Source organism: Pistacia vera, unplaced genomic scaffold (genome assembly GCF_008641045.1).
Source record: "Pistacia vera cultivar Batoury unplaced genomic scaffold, PisVer_v2 Contig1019, whole genome shotgun sequence".
NCBI lineage: Eukaryota > Viridiplantae > Streptophyta > Magnoliopsida > Sapindales > Anacardiaceae > Pistacia > Pistacia vera.
In genome coordinates this window covers 31,181-53,712 of record NW_022195049.1, presented here as the reverse complement: position 1 = coordinate 53,712, position 22,532 = coordinate 31,181, and the positions used below count along the sequence as shown (strand labels likewise).

Below are 22,532 nucleotides of genomic sequence, written 5' to 3'. Positions count from 1 at the left end.
GCTAGCAGTAAGACAATAACGAGAGAGAGTTCTGACTTCTGACAGTGAGATTGAAAGGGAAAGAGCCAAATGGACTCCTTTATTCGACTTCTGCTTCTTGTAGTATGTCTTTTTCCAGCTCTGGTTCACTGCAATCTTCGCCGATACAACTTCGATGTAAGTACATTAAAGCATGAAAATGCTTCACTACTTTCAATACCGTTAGTCATAAATGTCAATTATGGACTTGCTATGTATCTATAACTATACGTGACTTTGACTTCATTGCATACCTGATTGCTTTAATGAAATATTTGGTTTCCTTAATGTTAATTCTTCGTAATTTGAGCAGGTGGTGATGAAGAAATCAACTAAACTTTGCTCAAGCAAGTCCATTGTCACTGTTAATGGGAGGTTCCCAGGGCGTACTCTTTATGCTAGGGAAGGTGATACAGTGATTGTCAAGGTCACCAACCATGTCAAATACAATGTTTCCATCCACTGGTGAGATGTCTAACATTTATATGATTCATTAACTCGTTAACATAATTATATATTTTGTTTTTTAACTTGGGAATAATTTGTTAGGCATGGGATTCGGCAACTCAGAACTGGTTGGGCTGATGGACCAGCATACATTACACAGTGTCCAATTCAGACTGGGCAGAGCTATGTATACAATTTCACAATTACAGGCCAACGGGGCACGCTTTTGTGGCACGCACATATCAACTGGCTAAGGTCCACCGTTCATGGTGCCATTGTTATTTTACCTAAGCGTGGAGTTCCATATCCTTTCCCAAAACCCGACAAGGAAGTTGTGGTTGTACTTGGTGAATGGTGGAAATCAGACACTGAAGCCGTCATCAATCAAGCTCTCAAATCCGGATTGGCTCCAAATGTCTCTGATTCCCACACTATTAACGGCCATCCAGGACCTCTCTCTAGTTGTTCTTCATCGGGTACTTAAATAGAATGGCACTACTAGATTTAATTCAATAATATAAACTGTTATTCATATAGATATATTACTTTATGTGCAGGGGGCTTTACATTGCCTGTTGAAAGCAGCAAAACCTACATGCTTCGAATAATCAATGCTGCACTCAATGAAGAGCTTTTCTTCAAGATTGCAGGTCACAAACTCACCGTTGTGGAAGTTGATGCCACCTACGTTAAGCCATTCAAAATCGACACTGTTGTAATTGCCCCAGGTCAAACCACTAATGTTCTGGTTTCTGCTGACCAAAGTTCTGGCAAGTACCTAGTTACAGCCTCCCCTTTCATGGACTCTCCAATTGCAGTCGACAATGTGACTGCCACCGCCACATTGCACTATTCAGGCACACTTGCTAGTACACCCACAACTATCACCAAGCCGCCTCCACAAAATGCCACTGCAGTTGCTAACAACTTTATTGATTCTCTTCGTAGCCTTAATTCCAAAACATACCCTGCCAGAGTCCCACAAACAGTTGATCACAACCTTCTATTTGCAGTTGGACTTGGAGTCAATCCTTGTCCTTCTTGCAAAGCTGGAAATGGTACCCGGGTGGTGGCTTCTATGAATAATGTTACATTTGTTATGCCAACTACTGCCTTACTTCAGGCACATTTTTTCAACATTAGTGGGGTATTCTCAACTGACTTCCCTGGTAACCCACCAAACGTTTTTAACTACACTGGAACCCCACCAGCAAATTTGCAAACCAACAGCGGAACCAAGGTTTACAGGTTGGCTTACAACTCTACTGTTCAACTTGTTATGCAAGATACAGGGATCATAGCCTCCGAGAACCATCCAATCCATTTGCACGGATTCAATTTCTTCGCGGTTGGGAAGGGACTCGGGAACTTCAATCCAAAAACAGATCAAAAGAAGTTCAATCTCGTTGATCCTGTTGAAAGGAACACAATTGGAGTACCATCTGGTGGATGGGTTGCTATAAGATTCCGGGCTGATAACCCAGGTACACTTTATATTTTTTCTTCAGAATCCTATTAATTGTGGTCCTCTGCCTATTGCTTACAATTGTTTCTTCAAATTCTATTTTTTGCAGGAGTTTGGTTCATGCACTGTCACTTGGAAATTCACACAACTTGGGGACTTAAGATGGCATTTTTGGTCGACAACGGAAAAGGCCCCAATCAGTCACTTCTGCCACCACCAAGTGATCTTCCAAAATGTTAAAAGCACTCAAACAATCCATACATAATTATACGGAATAGAGAATTCTCTTCATCGAAACAGAGTTGTTGAATAGAAAATGAAAGCAGAGAGTTGACAGAAGAAACTAGATACAGGATCCAATATTGTTTCTTGTGTAAATGCAAATTTTACTCAAGCATGTTTGAATAATACTTGTAAGAGAATTTTGTTAAATGAAATACACATGAAATTTTTTTGGGGTTCATTTGAATTCTGAAAGAATGGCTACTTATCATCTTGTGATTCTTTTAATTGTAATGAAAGAACATAATTAATATGACATACTTAAATTAACAAAAGTTGAATCCAATATTTCCATTGAAAACTATCAGTGGATGGCTTGATGGTAAAAGAGTAAAATGAGGTTTTATAAGCTCCTGAGTTCAAGTCTTCATAGGCTGGTCACTGAGGAGCTTACCGCTTACTTAGTCATCAGTTTCAAAGCCCATAAATTAATTGAGATACACACAAACTGACTTAAATACTTTTAGTCACCCCAAAAAAAAAAAAAAGAAAAAAAAAATTCTCAATAATCAGATGTTTCTTTACAGAGAAAAATGTTCCCTATCAACCCAAACCCAATTTCTTCATCTAAACCTTCAAAATTATAGCCCATTCAAATTAACCACTGTGCAAGTGTGTAAATGGTATCGTAGTCCGTAGAGGAAATTGGGCTTGGTTCTGTTAACATCTTTCCTCGACCCAATTCAGAAAAAACATAAGTCTCTATCGACAAAAAAAAGCTTGGGCCACTTAGTGGAAAGAAATTTGGTTATGAAAAGTCCACTATATATGTTTAAATTCAGTTGTATATGTGCAGAAGATGTCTTAATCATATGCTTATTTTTGAAGTAAATGGAGCTTTTAAGATGCTTTATTTTTTGGGGACATTGTTCACAAGTCAAAGTACACATGAAATAAATCTATACTTTGCCAACAGTTTGTCTCTATTAATGACTTGGTGTAAACATCAACAGTGCCCACTATCTCTAATTGCTTGCCATCACATTGACAATGGAAAAAGAAATGCCACCCCTTTGATTAATTTGTCACACAAAGATTCTAACATTCTAACTCTTCATACAAAATTTCCATCTCTGACACATTAACAGTTTATGAGAAGAGCTCTGCAAACTGAGGGCTCAAAAGGGATTGATCAAAGGTTCTGAAGTACACAGATTCCTGAAGAGAAAGTAATGTACTGTGGCCTCGCAAGATTTCTATATATAATTCATCTACTGCTGCTGAATTCCCTTTTCACTAGACTTTCCATCATTTTATCTTTTTATTATGATACCCTGACATCCCCAAATGGGATAAATAATTGGGGAGACACGTCTTCTGTATCCTTGCCTTGTCTGAGTTATATCGATGCAAAATTGTACATGCTTTTATGTTTGTGCGCTGTGTGAGAGATATCAGGCATATGACACAAATAATTGGAGGTTTCTGGTTGTCCTCTCCTGTTTTGGTATCTCGCACTAATTCTTGGCATGCTTTTGGTTAACCTGGTGGGTTTCAGTTATGGAGCCTGTACAGCAAAAATATTAACTAGTCTCCTCGTGCACTTCAAAAGCACAATTTGCTAGCTCATTCTTGACCTTTAAAAGGAGTGGGACAGGACTTTGTGATGTTGACATCTCATCAGCTCAATTATGCAGGTAAGTAGGAGAACCTGAAGTAATTTAGCTTTAAAATAATAGTTTTACCTGCAAATCCTGGCATTGACAGGGTTAATTTCTACATGAAATTGGCTTTGGTCTGCCAAGTTTTGCCTCGAACAAATATACTATATAAGAGTCGGCATTAAAGAATTATAGCCAGCCAGACAGACAGCCCTCCTTCAATCCGCCGAATGGTAGGAACTGGGGACCAACCTATATTTCCAGCACTACTTCAGAAAAAATGGAATTCAATGTCCCTGTGGACCCTGGACTTTTTACCTACAAACCTGTAAATTTTACACCAGACTTTTAAATTTACTGGTGAAATAAACTCTGATATAACATTATGTGTCAGTTGTGGTCAAACAAAGTTCATATTTTGTTTAATCATCGGAGTGTAAACCTAATCTTACGCATGCAGATGAAAATGAAGGGAGCCCCACAGCCACGAGGCAGAAGAAGGGAGCAAAGCCCGATTTAATAGTTGTGGCCTCGGTTACAGTGCGGTATTTTTTCTCTTGGAAGATGTGAAGTATATGCTTTTGCTAGTTGTACAAGCACCCACATGAGCCAGTGCACATCTGCATCTGCATCACAAACTTGAATTATAGAAAAACTAAAATAAAGACAGAGGGAGAGAGCTCAGAGCTCCATGTCCACAATTACCATAACCTTACAAGTATTAAACAATTATCACTTTTAATTAAAATAATAAGAAGAATCTTTCCATTTATGGAAACCCCACTTTGTTTAAGCAGTCTCTGTCATTCCCAAGCCAACCAAACTTCTATTATAAACCCTTTTTCAAAGCCTCTGAGTGGGAGACAATTACTTCCATATAATATTAAGAAATTCAAAAACCCTGGAAAGGAATTTTTTTCTTATATGAATTGAAAATAAATAATGAAAATAAGTGAGTTAGTGTAATTATGGAACTAATACAGTGTTGCATGCCGCCACTGACACGTACATAAGCTTAATATTGAAGATAAAAGCTTTACTGTCTTCATCATCATCATCATCGTATTGTATTTCATTAAACAAAAGATCAAATTTTTTTGTTCAGCTTTCTGTGCACATTCTTAAACCAGTTCAAAAGATGAACCAACTAATCCATTAGACTATATTTCCATTATTTCTTTTTTCATTATTTTATGCATTGGGTTACACAATAGAAAGCAACCCATTTATTTTCGTTTAAGCTATACCGAGCCAATAGTCTTGATTTTAGGTTTTGGATATGGGTTTGTTATGTAAGATAAAAGTAGGATTAACTTTAATTAACCCATGATTACTCTAATTAAGAGAAAACGACATATTCACACTCGAGGTTTGGCGAAATCCCAGTTGATACCCCTGATTGCATTTATTCCAGATTCTCACATTTAAAGTAACATCGTTTCCTTTATTTTAACACTGTAACGCGACGCACGTTAGCACGCTAAAGTGCGCTAGTACTTTCTTTGGCAAAAGATAGACTCGTGTTAGCAAAAAGCTGCTCACGTTAGTAGCGTCCAAGTTGACGGTTTTTGTCATTTTTTGACCGATTCTAAAGTTCAAAATCACTTCTAAAACCACCATTGGACTCGTCATAACCTCCTTTATAAAACTTATACCTTCACTTGTTGACCTCACTTACCGTTTTTAACCATTTTCAACAGTAATTAACAATCTTAGTTTAAGTGTAAGAATCTGGAATAAATATAACTAGAAGTATCGACTTAAGATTTCGTTAAACCTCAGTTGGAAATATGTCGTTTACGCCTCTAATTAATTAGTGCAGTGAGGAATCTTCTTTTAGGTAAGGTGATTAGTAATTTACCGCACTAGATTTCCAATCAATTGGGAGCTTAAAATCTGATTTTGTTTCTTTAGATACGGGCTTTAATTAGTCTCTGATTAGGGTTATTGTACTTGTGTATTTATTTCGACTCTACCTTATGATCTGAGGAACATTCTTCTAGTATTTGTACATTTCTGAAAACTTGATTATTCACAAATAAAAATTTCAAGTAACATATTAATATTTATATAAAGAAACTCCAAATCTCCAGTAATTACAGGAATTTTTTTTATCCTTGTTGGGCCAATTTCTGTACTGGAATTGGCCCAAAGAATCAGTCTGAACCGTATAAAAACCGACCACTCCATTTAGACCCCACCCCACTAAAGCCAAGATTAATAATTAAATTTGTTTAAAAAAAAAAAAAAAGAAATTGTAATGACTCATGTTTGTTAGTGTTGTGGGGGCAAGGGCAACGAGTCTGTATTCAAATTGAAATGTGTTTTCTAGAAAACCACAATGGAATAACTTAAAAAGTTTTGGTCATTAATGAGCTTGTTGAATTAGTACTATTTGACATTTCATAATTTGAATTAGGGGAATCTTACGACATATTAACAAGCTATTAAATATTAGTTGACTCTTATTAACGAAAGCAACCCATAACAAAATCGCAGCTGGCTCTAATTCGTATTGGGGTCAAGCTAATGATTTGTGAAATGTATATTATATATATACACAATCAAAACCTTCTTTCCCACTAATAACAAACTCAAATATAATAAACTAAATGTTTCCACCCTCTTCTTTTTAGAGAGTTACGATCGTTATTTATTATTTTATTCACCTCATTTGATAGGGTTTAGATTTGTTTTTCATCTACCTCAAATAATAAGATTCAGAGTGCGTCCTCAACTGAAATTTGGATATCATTTTTTTAAACAAGTTAAGAATACTAATTGAATAAGAGATAAATTTGAACTTTATCAAATGAAATATGTTGGAGTAAGATAATGTGTAATAATCGTAACTCTTGAAACACCACTCAATGAGATGGGTAAAGATTATTACATGAAATAGGTTTTCATCGAAAATTTGTAATGATCAGAGTAAAAGATGGTTAAAAAATCCCGAAGGGTTGGTTGACGATTAAAAAAATATATTCTTTTTATTAATTTTTTTGGTTCGAACTTAGACGGTTACCACAAATTTAATTTGCGGCTTGCTGACTCATATATCCCCGTGAAAAAAAAAAAAAGGGGGGGGGGGTGAGAAAAGAGGTCTTAATTAGGTCAATTTAGGGTCCGAGTTAAGTACAAACCGCTTATCCAACAAGTGATTTTCAGTACAGGATTTGTATAATAATGAAAGAGGAAATGGATTTCTTTTTTTTTTTTTATTTTGGACAGAAGGTTAGTAACAAGGGACAAACATCTCACGTGCTACAGCTAAACGTCAACACTATTGTCAGGGCTTGTTAAATGACCAATTAATCCAATACTTTCTTTCACTTTCACCGGCAAAACCTCCCTCCAATTCTCAGCAACAAGCCAATTACGGATTGTCCTTTCTGCAGCTTCAATCTCATTGGTTCTCTACACTTTCCCACGTATAATTATATACCTTTTTCTTTAGCTCCAGCGCCCACATAAAAACCATATCAACCAATCACAACTGAACACCGCTCACTCTCTTTTTCTGCTTATTCTCTCTTCTCTTCTTTCTCTTTGCTTACTAAGAACAAACACCCCTTCCCCCCAGCTCCCGAATCTTCATTCACTTCTCTCTGCTTTTTCTTTTGTTTTTGCTTTGGCCACCAACTCCGGGAAAAAGCTACAAAACCACGTTTTTTGTTTTTTTAACAACTTTTACCATTTCAATTATCAAGAACCTTTCTGTTTTCCCTCAACTTCCCTCTGTTTTTGGTTGAGTTCTTCTTCATCTCACTTCAAGTTTTCTCGTTTTAGTGCGTTGAAGTTTTATCTGGGTTGTGCTTTGTCTCTTGCTTTACTCGTGATTTTGTGTGTTTTTGGGCGGTGGTAGTGGCCTAGGGTTTATGTTTTTTTTTTTTAACAAAACTGAGGTGTTTTTAAAAGAATTTTTCTCTATTCCTTCTCGAATTTTCCTGTATTCCTCCTCGAATTTTCCTTGATTTTTGGAAAGTTTAGCTTTTTTTAGATTCCTCAATTGATGCTTGTGTGAAAAAAGTTTGCTTGGATTCCAAACAAATGCCTTGGTGATTTGATGCTTCTCTGGTCATAAAAACCTCCACTTCTCTGCATTTTCTATCTGGGTTTTCTCTCTCTTTGAACATTGAATTCAAAGAGAGAGAAACTGGGCTAGGATTCAGTCCACTAGTACAGTTCAATAAACCAAAAACAAATGAATCGAGGAGTAGAAGTTCTATCTCCAGCCTCATATCTCCAGAACTCAAACTGGTTGTTTCAAGAAAGCAAGGCAACGAGATGGACTCGACAAGAGAACAAACTGTTTGAGAATGCTCTGGCTTTGTATGATAAAGATACTCCTGATCGATGGATTAAGGTAGCAGAAATGATTCCAGGCAAGACAGTCGGTGATGTCATCAGACAATACAAGGAATTGGAAGAGGATGTTAGTGATATTGAAGCAGGTTTAATTCCAATTCCTGGCTATTGTAATGATTCTTTCACTTTGGAGTGGGCTAATGGTAATCAAGAATTCGATGGATTGAAGCAATTTTATAGTCCTGGTGGGAAGAGAGGCACCGGAACTCGGCCTTCTGATCAAGAAAGAAAGAAAGGGGTTCCATGGACAGAAGAAGAACACAGGTATTAATTTTTCTTTTTATTATGTTCCGTTGCCTTCAAAATCTTATATATAACAATGTTGAAAAGTTAATTAGAGTTAGTTGGATAGCCTTTAAATTCTGTTGTATCATATATTTGGCTTGTCTGCTACAGGCTAGTTTTATTGTGAATAAATTTGTTGTAAGTTTGTTTCATTTTTGAGATTGATGATCGTTGGTAATCAGAGATTTATGGTTACTTCATTCTAGCCGAACTTAAGAAATTATGATATAAAGCTTTGATTTGTTGAAATAATTGACTTTTTGATTACTTAAGATCTCTGGCTGATCTTGTGAGTGATATGATACTAAGTATGATACATGGGTCAATTGGATGAAAGCAGTTTATTGAATCCTTTATGAAGATCTCTTTTTCGCTTGTGTAATTGTCTAGTTCTCAGTGGTTTAGTACACTCCAGCAGCTCATGATGTGGTGTTTGATAATTTTACTACAGGCAATTTCTAATGGGTCTTAAAAAGTTTGGAAAAGGGGACTGGAGAAATATCTCCCGCAATTTTGTGACCACTAGAACACCAACTCAGGTTGCAAGTCATGCTCAAAAGTACTTCAATAGGCAGCTTACTGGAGGGAAGGATAAGAGGAGATCTAGCATTCATGATATTACTACTGTCAATTTGGAAGACACGGCATCTCCTTCTCCAGAAAATAGTAAATCTTCATCTACAAATTCTTCTACTGCTGTCGTTCAGCTGCAGCAGCAACCAAAGTTAACTAGCATAAGAAATGAGCACTTCGATTGGAAACCACCAAATGAAGGAGCAGCCATGGTTTTCAACCCAACAAATAGCAACGGGTTCATGCCCCCTTTCTGTGGGATATCTTCGTATGCACCTAAGTGGCAGGAGCAAAATCTGCTTGGTGGAACTCTTCATGGATCTCAGTTTGACGTTTACAACACGTTTTATCAGATGCAGTCAATGCAACATCAGTAATTCATAGATAATATGGAGTTCTAAGGATATTTATTTGCCAATTCTTAGTCAGTGTCAGTGATCTCAGATTACTCTGTCCATGCAATATCTTGGTTCTATGTGAATATGTCGATGAAGCGTGGAACGAGTCCATGAAGAAATCAGTTAGATTGTGCTATGATTTGCTATTGGAGAACTGGACCATTGAACCATAAGAGTAGCCTATTTACAAGAAGCTTGAGCTTTTGTTCTTGTGCACTGGTTATTTCCTTGCAGTATTTGTTGGTCATCAGAAGGCATTCTTGTATTGAGTTTGTTTGTATTATGAATATTTCCATTTACGTAAGAGCCATGTACTAGATGATCTAGATGCTGAAATGATTAAAAGTAGATGATACAGTCTCCAACCATTCTGAGTAGCTTCATGTAAATTACACAACTCCCAAGTTTGCATGGTTGATATAATAAAGGCATCTGTGAGAATAATATCATCTGGGTTGGATTATAATCTTTAGGATATTTTAGGCAAGCAGAATTTTCCTTTTTCTTTCCCCGTTAAAATCTTTGTTGGTGATGAATTTTGTGAAGCATTTGAACCAGGATCCCGCAAAACTGCATATCCATCTCTCAGTTGAAATATATAAGTTCTTTTGTAAATACCTTTGTGCAATAAAAATCAAGAATTTGTGGTTATCTGTCTTTATGATTTGCCTCAAAACTTACATTTACAGTTCATCCTAGATAAAGACCGAGATCATGATGCGCCCCCCGCCCCCTTTTTTTTTTTTTTGTTGACTGAATTGTGGCCTATGATATAGGAATCTAAACTCTTGGTATGGTTCACATTCAGAGTTCAGTGTACTGTATACGCATTCATAAAACCCAAGTGGAAGTAGTTGATTTGGACATTAGGCCAAGTCATGCGATGCTCGGGACCAATTTTGCTGAGTCACATTGCATTCTCTCTGATGACACTAGTTTAATGAATTGCTTTATTCTGATGCCTTTTTGCTAAAGTATAGTTTATACAATTGATGGCAATTAGTTGACTAAATTTGGATGCTCGAATCTTGACCAAAGTCAAGACTTGAGAGCCACTAATATAAGCATCTCATGCTTCATTCTGTCTTCTTTAATGTTGGTTCTCTTCTTGAGGATGACATATTGTGTTTTCTGTTTGTTCCCTTTTAATGAGTTAGATGGTGGGTAGGAGATCATATCGGATGCATCACTGTATGATCAAACCGAACAAATGGCGGCCTGTGTTTCCCATTCATTTGTTCACTTATCTAAGATAATTTTTTTGCCCATCAAGCCAATTAATTAAGGTTAAGGTTTCGCATAATCCTTTTACTAATCATCAACGGAATCTTGGTTTTCTGATTCTTTTAAGTTAGAACATGGTGATTAAACAAATCTTGATAGTTGCTTTGAAGTCTTGTGACCCTTTTTATTTAATGGGAGTGCTCTGCTTTTACTTGGTGGGTTTTATGGCTATAACTCTGCTTTACAAAATAAAAAAAGTCACAGGGCCTTTCTCCATCTTTTATTTTTTTTTCTTTTGTAAAGATCTGGGAATTGGCTTTAGATTCTTGCATTTGGTTGGGTAAATATTTTCGTGGATGTTCTTTCTGTCAAAAGCACTTTGATTACGAGAAATTCCGCCCAAGTGAAGTAGAGTGGAAATGGAATGAGTGATGTGACTGGTAACTAATATCTTTACATTCCCAGTGCGCAAGAATGATCTCAATTGGACTCAAAATCTGCTAACAACAGTAATTTAAAGCTTCATGTTACTCAAGTTTGGTAGCATAATCAGTGGCATTGTTTGCAGGAATTCCACTACCACTTGAAATGTTAATTGCTCAAAAACTTAATGAAAATCCATGTAAGCTCTCCACAAAATGAGTTTTTTTACTCATCTTTTTAATAACAAAACTCTGAACAAGGATCATTTGTGATTGATTTCCACAACAAAAGCAAGTGTTTTTTTTTTTTTTTCACATGTCAGCGGTGGAGTTGGACTGTTGTGATCAGTGTTCACTTATTTTCTCTGTAAATTATATATATATAAACCAAGTGATTCTGATAAATCTTTTGATCCAATCAAAATCTGGGCTGGTTCTTTCTTTTGTTTTTCTTGCTTCAAAATTGCTGGCACTAAAAATCAAGTGTAGCCCAAGCAACATTCAAACAAAAAGCCCTAGTGCCCGCCATATTGCTTTGCACATATAATTTTGGACCCACCCACTAGACAAAACTATTTAAGACAACATGGAGCAATATATATAAAGATCCTTATAACATCCTTCCTCTTCTTTCAAGCTTTATCTCCTGGTAATTGACAAAACTACCCACTTTCTTTTTAAAAAGAGTACTTTTTGCTAGTTGCATTGGAAAGCACTTTGGCTACTCTATTCTAATTTCCATCATACACTTTGGCTGATTTAAGACCACATACCTCAATTCCCACTTCGTTTTCTTTCTCTCTTTTGTTTACCAATATTCTTATTCCTCTTTGATATTGCTGCTGCTGCTTGACAACAGAAACTACGTTGAATAGTAATAAAGAAAAAACCGAAAACAAAAGAACCCATAAAAAGAATGAAAGCTCATATGGGTACTTTAATTTTTTTTTCTATGGTGCATCATTGTGGGCCATTGAGTATCTAAGAATGATCCCTTGTGGATGCTTTTGGATACTTATTCAACATAAAGGAAATACCAGAGAAGTGGAACATTTTCAAATCATTGTACCTATAATTCATCACAACCAACAAACAAACATATAAAATTTTCTAGCAGATTTTGTGTCCATTTCCAAACAAGAGAAACAAATTTACTTATCATTCATCTATAGGAAATAAAAAGTAGATGCATTAAACACACTGAGATGTTGCATCAGCTTGATAGAAATTATCCATTTTCTGCTTGGGTATTTTCAATTGAAAGCTAGCTAGTATGATGGGATTTAGCATTACACAACAAAAGTTTGATACTGTAATAGAGTTGTGATATGTTTCATTTGAGATGGGGATGTCAAGGTGCAATGTCTTTTCATGTCTTTCTTTTTCTTCATTTTTTCAGGCCCCCAACTCATAGTTCTCATTCCATCTTGCTCTATGTCAAAATAAATACCCATCTTCCTCTATTTTAAACCATTGGAAAATTCAATACAGATGAAAGAATACTAGGAATAGTTCACATCTAGAACACTATGACAACACATGGTTTTCTGCAGATTAATAAACATGAAGCAGAAAAATTTGGAGGGCAAAATCCATGTTTAACCTATCAAGTTCAAGTGTTAAACCACATTATTGCAAGCATAAAAAAGAAGTTGAAGTTTAAGTCCAACTATCAATCATTATTATTATTGAACAGCTTGAATTTTAAGGTTATGAAGCAAGTCAGTAAGTTCCTTCCTGCAATCATCGATCAATTATTTATAGTTAAGTGTGAAAAGACTAAGCAGCGCAGAACACGGCGTTTTCCAAGTCTTTATTTGTATGTCATTTAATGCTTTAAGCAATATAATTGATGCACAATCAACTGCTGAAATATGATAATGACTTGATAATATCATGCTGACATCAGTCGAATGCGATAATTCGCTGTCATTTACAGTTATTTAGACATTTTAAGCTTGAAAAGTGTTAGATAATTAAGGTTGTTATCTAGTTTATGGTAAAAACACATGCTTGCACTTGAATCTTGAACAAAATAGAGATATGAGAAACCAAAATAACAACAAATACACAAATCACAAACAGTAAAACAAAAGAAGAGATACACGCGATTTACCTTGATTCATCTAATTAACATGTTATGGTTACATCTAGCAGAGTCAATATTATTTCAATATTACCTCATCTCTCTCGTTTATAATGAAATAATTTGCCCTATGATTGCTCTCATTCATTACAAAAGAAAAATGTGTTTATATACTAGGTTTAAAAGACTAAAAACTCAATATTACAAAGATTCTTATTTCTAAGCCCAAACATGATAAGAATTTAATAATTTAAAGAAATCCTTCAATTGGACCCCCGAATGCGTCTACGTGACCCATTAACGTTGAAGTAGTCGACAACTCTAACAAATTTGAGTATTCACTAGTGAAATACTAAGTCCAAACCTAATAAAAAATTAATAACTTAAAGAAATCCTTCAGTTAGACCCTCGAATGCGTCTACGTGACCCGTTAACGTTGAAGTAATCGACAACGCAAATATGAGTATTCACTTGGGACAATCCTATTTCACCTACCAATCACTCTCCTTATCAACTTTATATCAACTTTTATTAATGCTAATTAACATCAATTGCATAATACATACATTATATTTAGGGAGAGCCTGTTAACATGTCCAGAACTGACCAAAACTTCTGTGTTTTCAGTAACTATTTCAGGCAAAGATTCAATCATCTTTTGTTCTACTGATAGAAGATAAGATCGTTTTTACTTTAACATATAACATCAACTTGGGAAATTTGATTACCACACGATATTAATCGTCTCCTGAAATGCTTGTTTTATCTACTTGCCGTGTAAGCCATCCCATTTGCAAGTGAGGTGAATTTAGAACTTCCCATTAGCATTTCAATGCTTTTAAACTTTGCTATTCATTCAATTTTCGCAGACTTTCATGAACTAAACATCAATGGAAAGATCAATATTTTAATTTGTTGTGGATGACAAAGAAGTCCAAGAAGTGACACAAACATTAATTGATGATACTCTTTGGAAATGAACTATTAATAGATGAAAATCCACAAATTACTCAGTTGCTAGTTCATTGATTGAGATTCTTTATATACTTACATCTGAAGCTTCATAGACAAATTTATTAACCTTCAGAAAACAAGGCCCAGGACTCGAGGCTCAAAGCCAATCCACTTTCGCAAATCAGACCCTCGAGACCCAAAAAACCTTAATGCTATTAAACCCGATCCTTACTCTCTTTACACACACTAAACACAAACCCAAGATATTTTTTTCACTTGATTTTCGATTCCGAAGAAGATGAAGAGCCTTGAATTTCAGTTACCGTACTGAATTTTGGTGGATACACTAATTAATTGCCTCTAGTTATCATCTAATTCTTATGTCTGTTTTTTTTCTTCTAACATTGGGGCTGCTTAAGCTAGTTTGTCCCGTACCCTTTTTTTTTTTTTTTTTTTTAAATCAAGGGTGTTTGGTCTAGTTTGTGTACACTTCAACTAATCTATTTGAATCCTAAAACTATCGATCAGATAAAAGCCTTAATGATCACCTGTATTAGTACCTAAAGAAACTCGAACACAGGAGTTTATAGAACATTTTTTTGTTTTTTTTATCATCAGACCATCTAGTGGTGGTTCTTCTGTCTAAACTTGCACATACAAATGCCACTAATAATTAGTAATTAAGATACAAATGCCATAGAGCTTTTTAGTTCTTAATTCATAAAAGTGTTCTATTTACCGTTTAAAAGACTGAGTAAATAATATAAAGTTGAAAAAAGATTTTGTTGTGATTATGAATATAATAAAAATATTCTTATTTTAAGATCGTAGCATTTTGTAATTTATTTGAGAATCAACTAAATAAGTTTTTTTTTTTCCTTTATTATATCCTATTATACCTAATAAAAGTAACATTTTAATCTCCAAAAAAAATTACCCTCAAAGGAAATGGTCAACCTTTATAACTAATATTTACATGTGTTATCTAGTTAAAGACTTAAATTACTACTAAGGATGTCTTAGATTAGATTTCAACACCTCATGGCTCGTGCTCCACAAATATGTACACACGCAATATCAGCTCAAAAGTTAACATTTTAAATATATATCTGAGGAAGACTTCATATTACATATAGTTTTAGTAATGTTATACAAATATTTTGATTAAGTAAAAAGAAAATCATGTTATTTGTGAATGTTTTGAAATAAAATATTCCAAATTTCTTATCACAAGTAATATGCTATCTGAGAATTTAGGTGAATAATATTTATAATATGTTTGTGTCACATAAGATGGACACCACTTGAAATATAGATTTAGGATTTCATTTAGAAATATAATACTACTCTTATGTTTAAATTTTGTTTTACTCAAGTCATCCACTCAAAATGCTTACAAAATTGAGATATCTCAATTGACATGATAATTTGATTCATCTTAACGCGTGAATATGATCTCAGTACAAAAAGTGCCAAAATTAAGAAATTGGCAAAACTAATAATCACGTTACATTAACAAACAGAGTACATTATCTTTATGTCAAACAATATAATTCAATCTAAAGCACACTTTCCACTAAAAGAGTACTAAATCAAGTCATAAACTTATCCTACAGATATACGACCCAATCTTCTTGATTATGCGTAGAGCTCTGAGTTGTATTCTCTATATTCTCCTTGATTATGATAGTAATGATGTCAAGCTTAGTGGACTTTTCCATATTTTTTTAAGAGAATTTGTCCTTTACGAGTCTAATAGATTCTCATTTCATCATTTATACTGTTGAAAATGATGCTAAAAATTATCATAAGTATACAACTATATGTGAACTAGTAATGATAAAAATAAAAACACATCAACTGAATAAGAGACAGAGACATGATTTACAAGCAATAGGTTATAATGACAAAGAAAATCCAAGAACCAAAGTTCAAGGCAACTCAATAGACCTGAATCATTGTAGTCGCGGAGCATTTAACACAAGTCTCAATCTCCCTAAATTGTTGCATGATCAACCTCATTACCTCCTTCAAGCTCATGGAAAGATATATATTTTTTATTTTTTATTTTTATGAATAGGTTAATATTATAAAAGAAAAAGAAAACTATATAGTATACGAGGGGCATACCCCAAGAGAAGGTCTAAAGATGATCAAAATGGATGTAACCATCTTTTTGGACATATAAGTAAAAAAGATGGGCACAATCGCCCAAAAAGACCACGCAAGCTGCACAAAACATGTGACCATAATTGTAGTCGCGGAGCATTTAACACAAGTCTCAATCTTCCTAAATTGTTACATGATCAGTCCCATTACCTCTTTCGAGCTCATGGAAATATATATATATATATTTTTTTTTTTTTTGGAAAAGGTTAATATTATAAAAGAAAAAAAAATTATACAATATACGAGGGGCATAGGTCTAAATATGATTAAAATGGATATGACCATCTTTTTGGACATACAAGTAAAAAAGATGGGCAAAGCCGCCCAAAAGGAGCACGCAGGCTGCACAAAAGAGAAGAGAGATAGGTACAAGTAGATCTGGCAAAACAGGTCTAGACGTGCGGGTGGACTCGAACCCAAGTAAATAATATAGGGTACGAGTCCATAAAATTAGGTCCCTTTTTTTGGATCCATACTCGACCTGACCTGTTTTGAAAACGGGCGAGGTGGGTACACCCGCAGGTACCTGTTTGTAATTTATTTTTTAATAAAAAAAACCAAATCTAAAAACTTGAAATCCCTAACTCACTTACATACAAACACAATTCCATGTCTCCACCATCGTCACTTCTCCAGTCTCTAGAGTCATGTCTCCACTGACCGCCGCTTGCTTAGGTAACATACACACACAAACTCAACGACATACACTGATACACACAACAAAGACTTCTCTCAATCTCAGAAGCAATTCACCAAAGCCATCAATGAAGGCATCAAAATTGAGAAAGAAAACCAAAGGTCATCAAAGGATTGAAATCAAGAAACTTGAGAATAAAAACAGTCTTGAAGTCACCTTCTCCAAGCGAAAGAACGAGATTTTCAACAAAGCTAAAGTGAGCTTTCCTTATTATGTGGTGCTCAAGTTGCCATTATCATGATGTCTTCACATAATAAACCTTTCAGTTATGGTCAGCCTAGTATTGAAGCTCTTCTTGATTGTTTTTTCTCCGGAAACAATGACCCTTTGGAATTTTTGACCAACAACGAAGCGTTTGACACGATTAAGCATGAGATCAAAAGGCTACAAGATCAGTTTGAAGAGGAAGTAAAGATTGCCAAGGAGATTAAACATCGAAACAAAACGAATGACCATGACTGGTGGGAACAACAACGTGTTGATGATATGGGGTTAGATGAAGTTGAGCGATTTGTCAAGTATTTGGAACAACTAAGAAGTAACGTGGTAGCAACGGTCAATAAAGAGGAACCAAAGGCTAATAATAATGATCTTGCAATTATTGATAAGAGTGATGGTAATCATCATGAGGCAAGGGTTGTTGACCCATTAACTGATCACAAATTTGTCAATGATATTGCACCTCTTAATTTTTTCTTTGATGATGGCAACTTCTTTGACAATATGGATATAAGTGGGTTGATTTAATCATATGTTTTAAGTGTTGAGTTTTAGAGTTGTTTTATGTTATTTTATGCCAGAAATTTTAATTGGATATTGTTGCTTCTTAGATGAATAAAACAATTTTATTCAATTAGCATAAGTGTGTTACCAACATGCAAATCTATGGCCTACTCAAGAAGTTATAATTTAAGCTTAACAAAGAGACTTTTGTGGTGAATTGAATTGAATTTGGAGTAGTTTATTGTGGGGGTATAATTGTAAAAAATGAAAACTACAGGAATTTTAGGGGTGTAACCGTCATAATTGAAAACCACTATGAACAGTGCGCAAACCCGCAGGTCAACCTGTACCTGTATAGGGTAGGGTGCGGGTCTAATATTTTGGACCCGTTTAGATCGACTCATTTTGGGCTCATACCCGACCCACCCGCCCGTTTTGCCAGGTCTAGGTATAAGCACCCTAACTGAGCAAACATGCTCAAACAAAACAAAGAAAGAGATAGGCACAGACGCTTAACTAGAGCATACAACTAGATTTTCATGGCAAGATGCTCACCATGCAAACCTAACTTGCACCCAACAAAAACAATAGGGACATTAACCTCTCCTTTAGTATAATATTACACACAAGCAGTCAACTCAACAAAAGCGTAAAACATACAAATCTCTAAACTTCGAAGCTAGGGGAGCCAATAATAAGTCAAATGAGAAGGAGATATGAACTAGTACCATCAAGGAAAATTTGATTCATCTTAACGCATGAATAGGGTTTCAATACAAAAAGTGGCAAGATTGAGAAACTGACAAAACTAAAAATCACGTTACATTAACTAACGGATTACGCTATCTTTCTGTCAAACAGTATAATTAACTCTAAAGTACACTTTCCACTAAAAGAGTACCAAGTCAAGTCATAAACTTATCCTACAGATACACAACCTAGTCTTCTTGATTCTACGTAGAGTTCTGAGTTGTATTCTTTATATTCTTTCAGGTTTTGATAGTAATGATGTCGAGCTTAGTTGAGATTTCCATATTTTTTTTAAAGAGAATTTATCCTTTATGAGTCTAATAGATTCTCGTTTCATCATTTATACTGTTGAAAAAGATGCTAAAAATTATCGAAAGTCTACAACTATATGTGAACTAGTAATGATAAAATAAAAACACCTCAACTAAATAAGAGAAAGTGACACGACTTATATGCATTAGGTTATAATGACAAACAAAATCCAAGAACCAAAGTTTAAGGCAACTTAATAGACCTGAATCATTGTAGCCGCGGAGCATTCAACACAAATCTCAATCTCCATAAACGGTTGCATGATCAATCCCATTACCTCCTCCAAGCTCATGGCAATTTTTTTATTTTTTATTTTTTATTTTTATGAATAGGTTAATATTATAAAAGAAAAAGAAAATTGTATGTATATAAGGGGCATATCCCAAGACAAGGTCTAAATCGACCAAAACGGATGTGACCATCTTTTTGGACATACAAGTTAAAAAGATGAGCATAACTGCCCAAAAGGAGCACGCGAGCTGTACAAAAGAGAAGAGATGAGTTCAAGCACCCTAACTAAGCACACAGGCTCAAACCAAACAAAGAAAGAGTAGATAGAGACGCTCAACCAAAGCACGCAACAAGATTCCTATGGCAAGATGCTCACCTCGCAAATCTAACTTGTAGCCAGTAAAAAAAGTAGGCACCTTAACCTCTCCATTCAGTATAATATTATACACAAAAAAAAAAACACAACGTCATTTTAGTGAGATTTAGAAATAAGTAGTCAATTCAACAAAAGCGTAAAACTTACAAATCTCTAAACTTCGAAGCTAGGGGAGCCAATAAGAAGTCAAATGAGAAAGAGACATGAACTAGTACCATCAAGGAAAATTTGATTCATCTTAACATGTGAATAGGGTTTCAATACAAAAAGTGGCAAGATTGAGAAATTGACGAAACTAACAATCACGTTACATTAACTAATGGATTACGTTATCCTTCTATCAAATAGTATAATTAACTCTAAAGTACACTTTCCACTAAAAGAGTACCAAGTCAAGTCATAAACTTATCCTACAGATACACGACCCAATCTTATTGATTCTACATAGAGCTCCGAGTTGTATTCTCTATATTCTCCTAGATTCTGATAGTAGTGATGTCGAGCTTAGTTGAGATTTCCATATTTTTTTTAAAGAAAATTTATCCTTTATGAGTCTAATAGATTCTCATTTCATCGTTTATATTGTTGAAAAAGACGCTAAAAATTATTGAAACTCTACAACTATATGTGAACTAGTAATAATAAAAATAAGAACACCTCAACTAAATAAGTTACAGAGACATGGTTTACATGCGTTAGGTTATAATGACAAACAAAATACAAGAACCAAAGTTCAAGGCAACTCAATATACCTGAATCATTGTAATCGAGGAGCATTCGACACAAGTCTTAATCTCCCTAAACTTTTGCATTATCAGTCCCATGACCTCGTCTAGGCTCATGGAAAGATTCTCATCGCAAATCTAACTTGCACCCAGTAACAATAATAGGCACCTTAACCTCTTCATTCAGTATAATATTATGCACAATAAAGCATAGTGTCATTTTAGTGAGATTTAGAAATAAGCAGTCAACTCAACAAAAGCGTAAAGCATACAAACCTCTAAACTTCGAAGATGGGGGAGCCAAAAAGAAATCAAATGAGAAGGAGACATAAGCTGATTACATGCATATCTTAAAACCACATCATCAAGCTTCTTCAATTCTTCATTAATTTTACCTTCATTCTCCAAGCTAAATTTGAACATTCATAATGCACAAAAATCAGCATACTTTATGCTGCGCACGATGAGGCAATGCATATTTGTGCCTAAGTGGGGGAATCTTAGGCGTGAAATTCTCAAGGAGTGTCATGACTCCAAATGGGTGAGACATCAAGGCATGCATCGCACCGTTGTAGTGGATGACTCATATTATTGGCCACAAAGGCGGGATGATATGGAGACATACAAAGACTTGTCTAGTGTGCCAACAAGACAAGATTGAGCAACAAAAGTCATGATGTTTGTTGGAGCCACTCCCCATATTGGAAAGACCGTGGGAAAGTCTTTCCATGGTCTTTATTACTTGCCTTCCAAATCTAAATGATATGGCACTATCATTGTTGTCATAAATCGTTTCACTAAATATGCCACTTTCATTTCCACATCATCATCCTTTACAATGGAGGAAACTACATGTCTCTTTTTCAAGAATGTGGTTAACTATTGGGGGCTTCCAAAGACCATTGTGAGCAATAGAGATGTGTGCTTCATAAGGAAGTTTTGGTTGAAACTCTTCAAACTTTTGGGTTCGGAGCTTCCATAATTCACAAGCTTTCACCCAAAGACGAATGGGAAAACCGAGAGAGTGAATGTTTTATTGGAGATGTACTTAAGGCACTTTGTGAGTGCCAACCAAAGGGATTCGGCAAAGTTGCTAGACATAGCCTAATTTTCGTACAATTGACAGCGTTCAGAGTCTACGGGTCAAAGTCCCTTCGAGTTAGCAACCGGGCAACAACCTTTGACTTCTAACACCTTGACGGCTTATATAGGGAGTTGCCCATCAGCCTTTAAATTCGCTAAGAATTAGCAAAACCAATGGGAGCTAGCACGCATATACTTAAACAAGGCAGCCAAGAAGATGAAGAAATGGGCAAAGTCAAAGATGCGACACGTGGAGTTCCAAACGAGAGATCTTGTCATGGTCAATCTGCTTCTCATACAACATAAGTCTTTATGCTCGTTACACAAGGGTCTCCTAAGGAAGTATGAAGGGCCATTTCTTGGCCTCAAGAGAATAGGCAAGACGTCTTATCGCTTAGAGCTTCCACCAAAGATGAGATTCATCTGGTTTTCCATGTGAGCCACTTAAAGTCATACCATTCGGATGCAGAAGACCCTACCCGAGGGGAGTCGAGTAAAGCACCATCAATCACTTCTACTTCATTTCATAAAGAGGTAGAATCCATACTGGTAGACCTTGAAGTAAAGAGTTGTGAGCCAAAATACCGGGAGTACTTCATCAAATGGAAAGTCTTGCCCGAAAATGAATCTAGCTGGGATTCTGAGGACTTATTGTGGCAATTTAGGGACCACATCAACCGCTATGTGGAGTAAGCTACTAGAATGTCTCCAAATTAAGTAGGGGAGGATATCACAAGCTGTTTGAAAGGCAAGACCCGATTGGCCCAAAAAACTCAAATTTCTTCTAGATATGCAACTTGCATGGCAAGATACATAGCAACTTGCGCATGCCAACTAGGGAGGACTAGCCTATAAATAAGGACATTCACCCTCACTTGTAAATTATTCACCACATTCACCAAGTCACCACATATCTTGTAAAGATACTCAATATACTTTTAAGCTTTTTCTTTACACCTTCTCTACATTTCTCCCTTGCTTTTTATTATTTAAGGCTTTAGCTTGAGTTAGGCTGAACTAGTATTCATCCATCACATAGATTTGATATAACTTAGTCTGTGACACCAAGTAGTCTCAAGGCACCCTTTTTTGATGAAAAGAGCATGGAGAAAGAGGAACCCTTTAAGGGTAACTCACAGGTCATTGACTCCCTCTAGTTGCTTCTCTTGTAACACCTTTTCACTGCCATTATTTCAGTAGGGTGCAATTGAGCATTGAAGCATTTAACTTGGCGTCATCCATGTATTGGTCACAAATAATAAATATCCTTTTCAATGCCCTAGCAAATCGTTATTTTAGACCTCATGAATCATGATCAAACAATGGACCTATTGGATAACCTT

The 22,532-nt window shown here is 35.4% G+C and overlaps 3 protein-coding genes across 3 annotated transcripts; all 3 read left to right on the top strand.

Annotated features, from left to right (window-relative positions):
* Nucleotides 1–2,393, top strand: LOC116116642 (laccase-4-like). The gene is made up of 5 exons (XM_031402718.1): nucleotides 1–156; nucleotides 332–483; nucleotides 568–941; nucleotides 1,023–1,949; nucleotides 2,040–2,393. Exons 1-5 carry the CDS (start codon nucleotides 70–72, stop codon nucleotides 2,168–2,170), a joined length of 1,671 nt encoding a protein of 556 aa, XP_031258578.1. The 5' UTR covers nucleotides 1–69; the 3' UTR covers nucleotides 2,171–2,393.
* Nucleotides 2,394–7,302: 4,909 nt separating this feature from the next.
* On the top strand, nucleotides 7,303–10,037 carry LOC116117368 (transcription factor DIVARICATA-like). The gene is made up of 2 exons (XM_031403438.1): nucleotides 7,303–8,445; nucleotides 8,918–10,037. The coding sequence occupies exons 1-2, from the start codon at nucleotides 8,018–8,020 to the stop codon at nucleotides 9,414–9,416; spliced, it is 927 nt and encodes a 308-aa protein (XP_031259298.1). The 5' UTR covers nucleotides 7,303–8,017; the 3' UTR covers nucleotides 9,417–10,037.
* A 7,192-nt stretch (nucleotides 10,038–17,229) lies between these two features.
* LOC116116727 (agamous-like MADS-box protein AGL61) lies at nucleotides 17,230–17,736 on the top strand. Its single transcript, XM_031402810.1, has one exon. It carries the CDS (start codon nucleotides 17,230–17,232, stop codon nucleotides 17,734–17,736), a length of 507 nt encoding a protein of 168 aa, XP_031258670.1.
* Nucleotides 17,737–22,532: the final 4,796 nt, after the last annotated feature.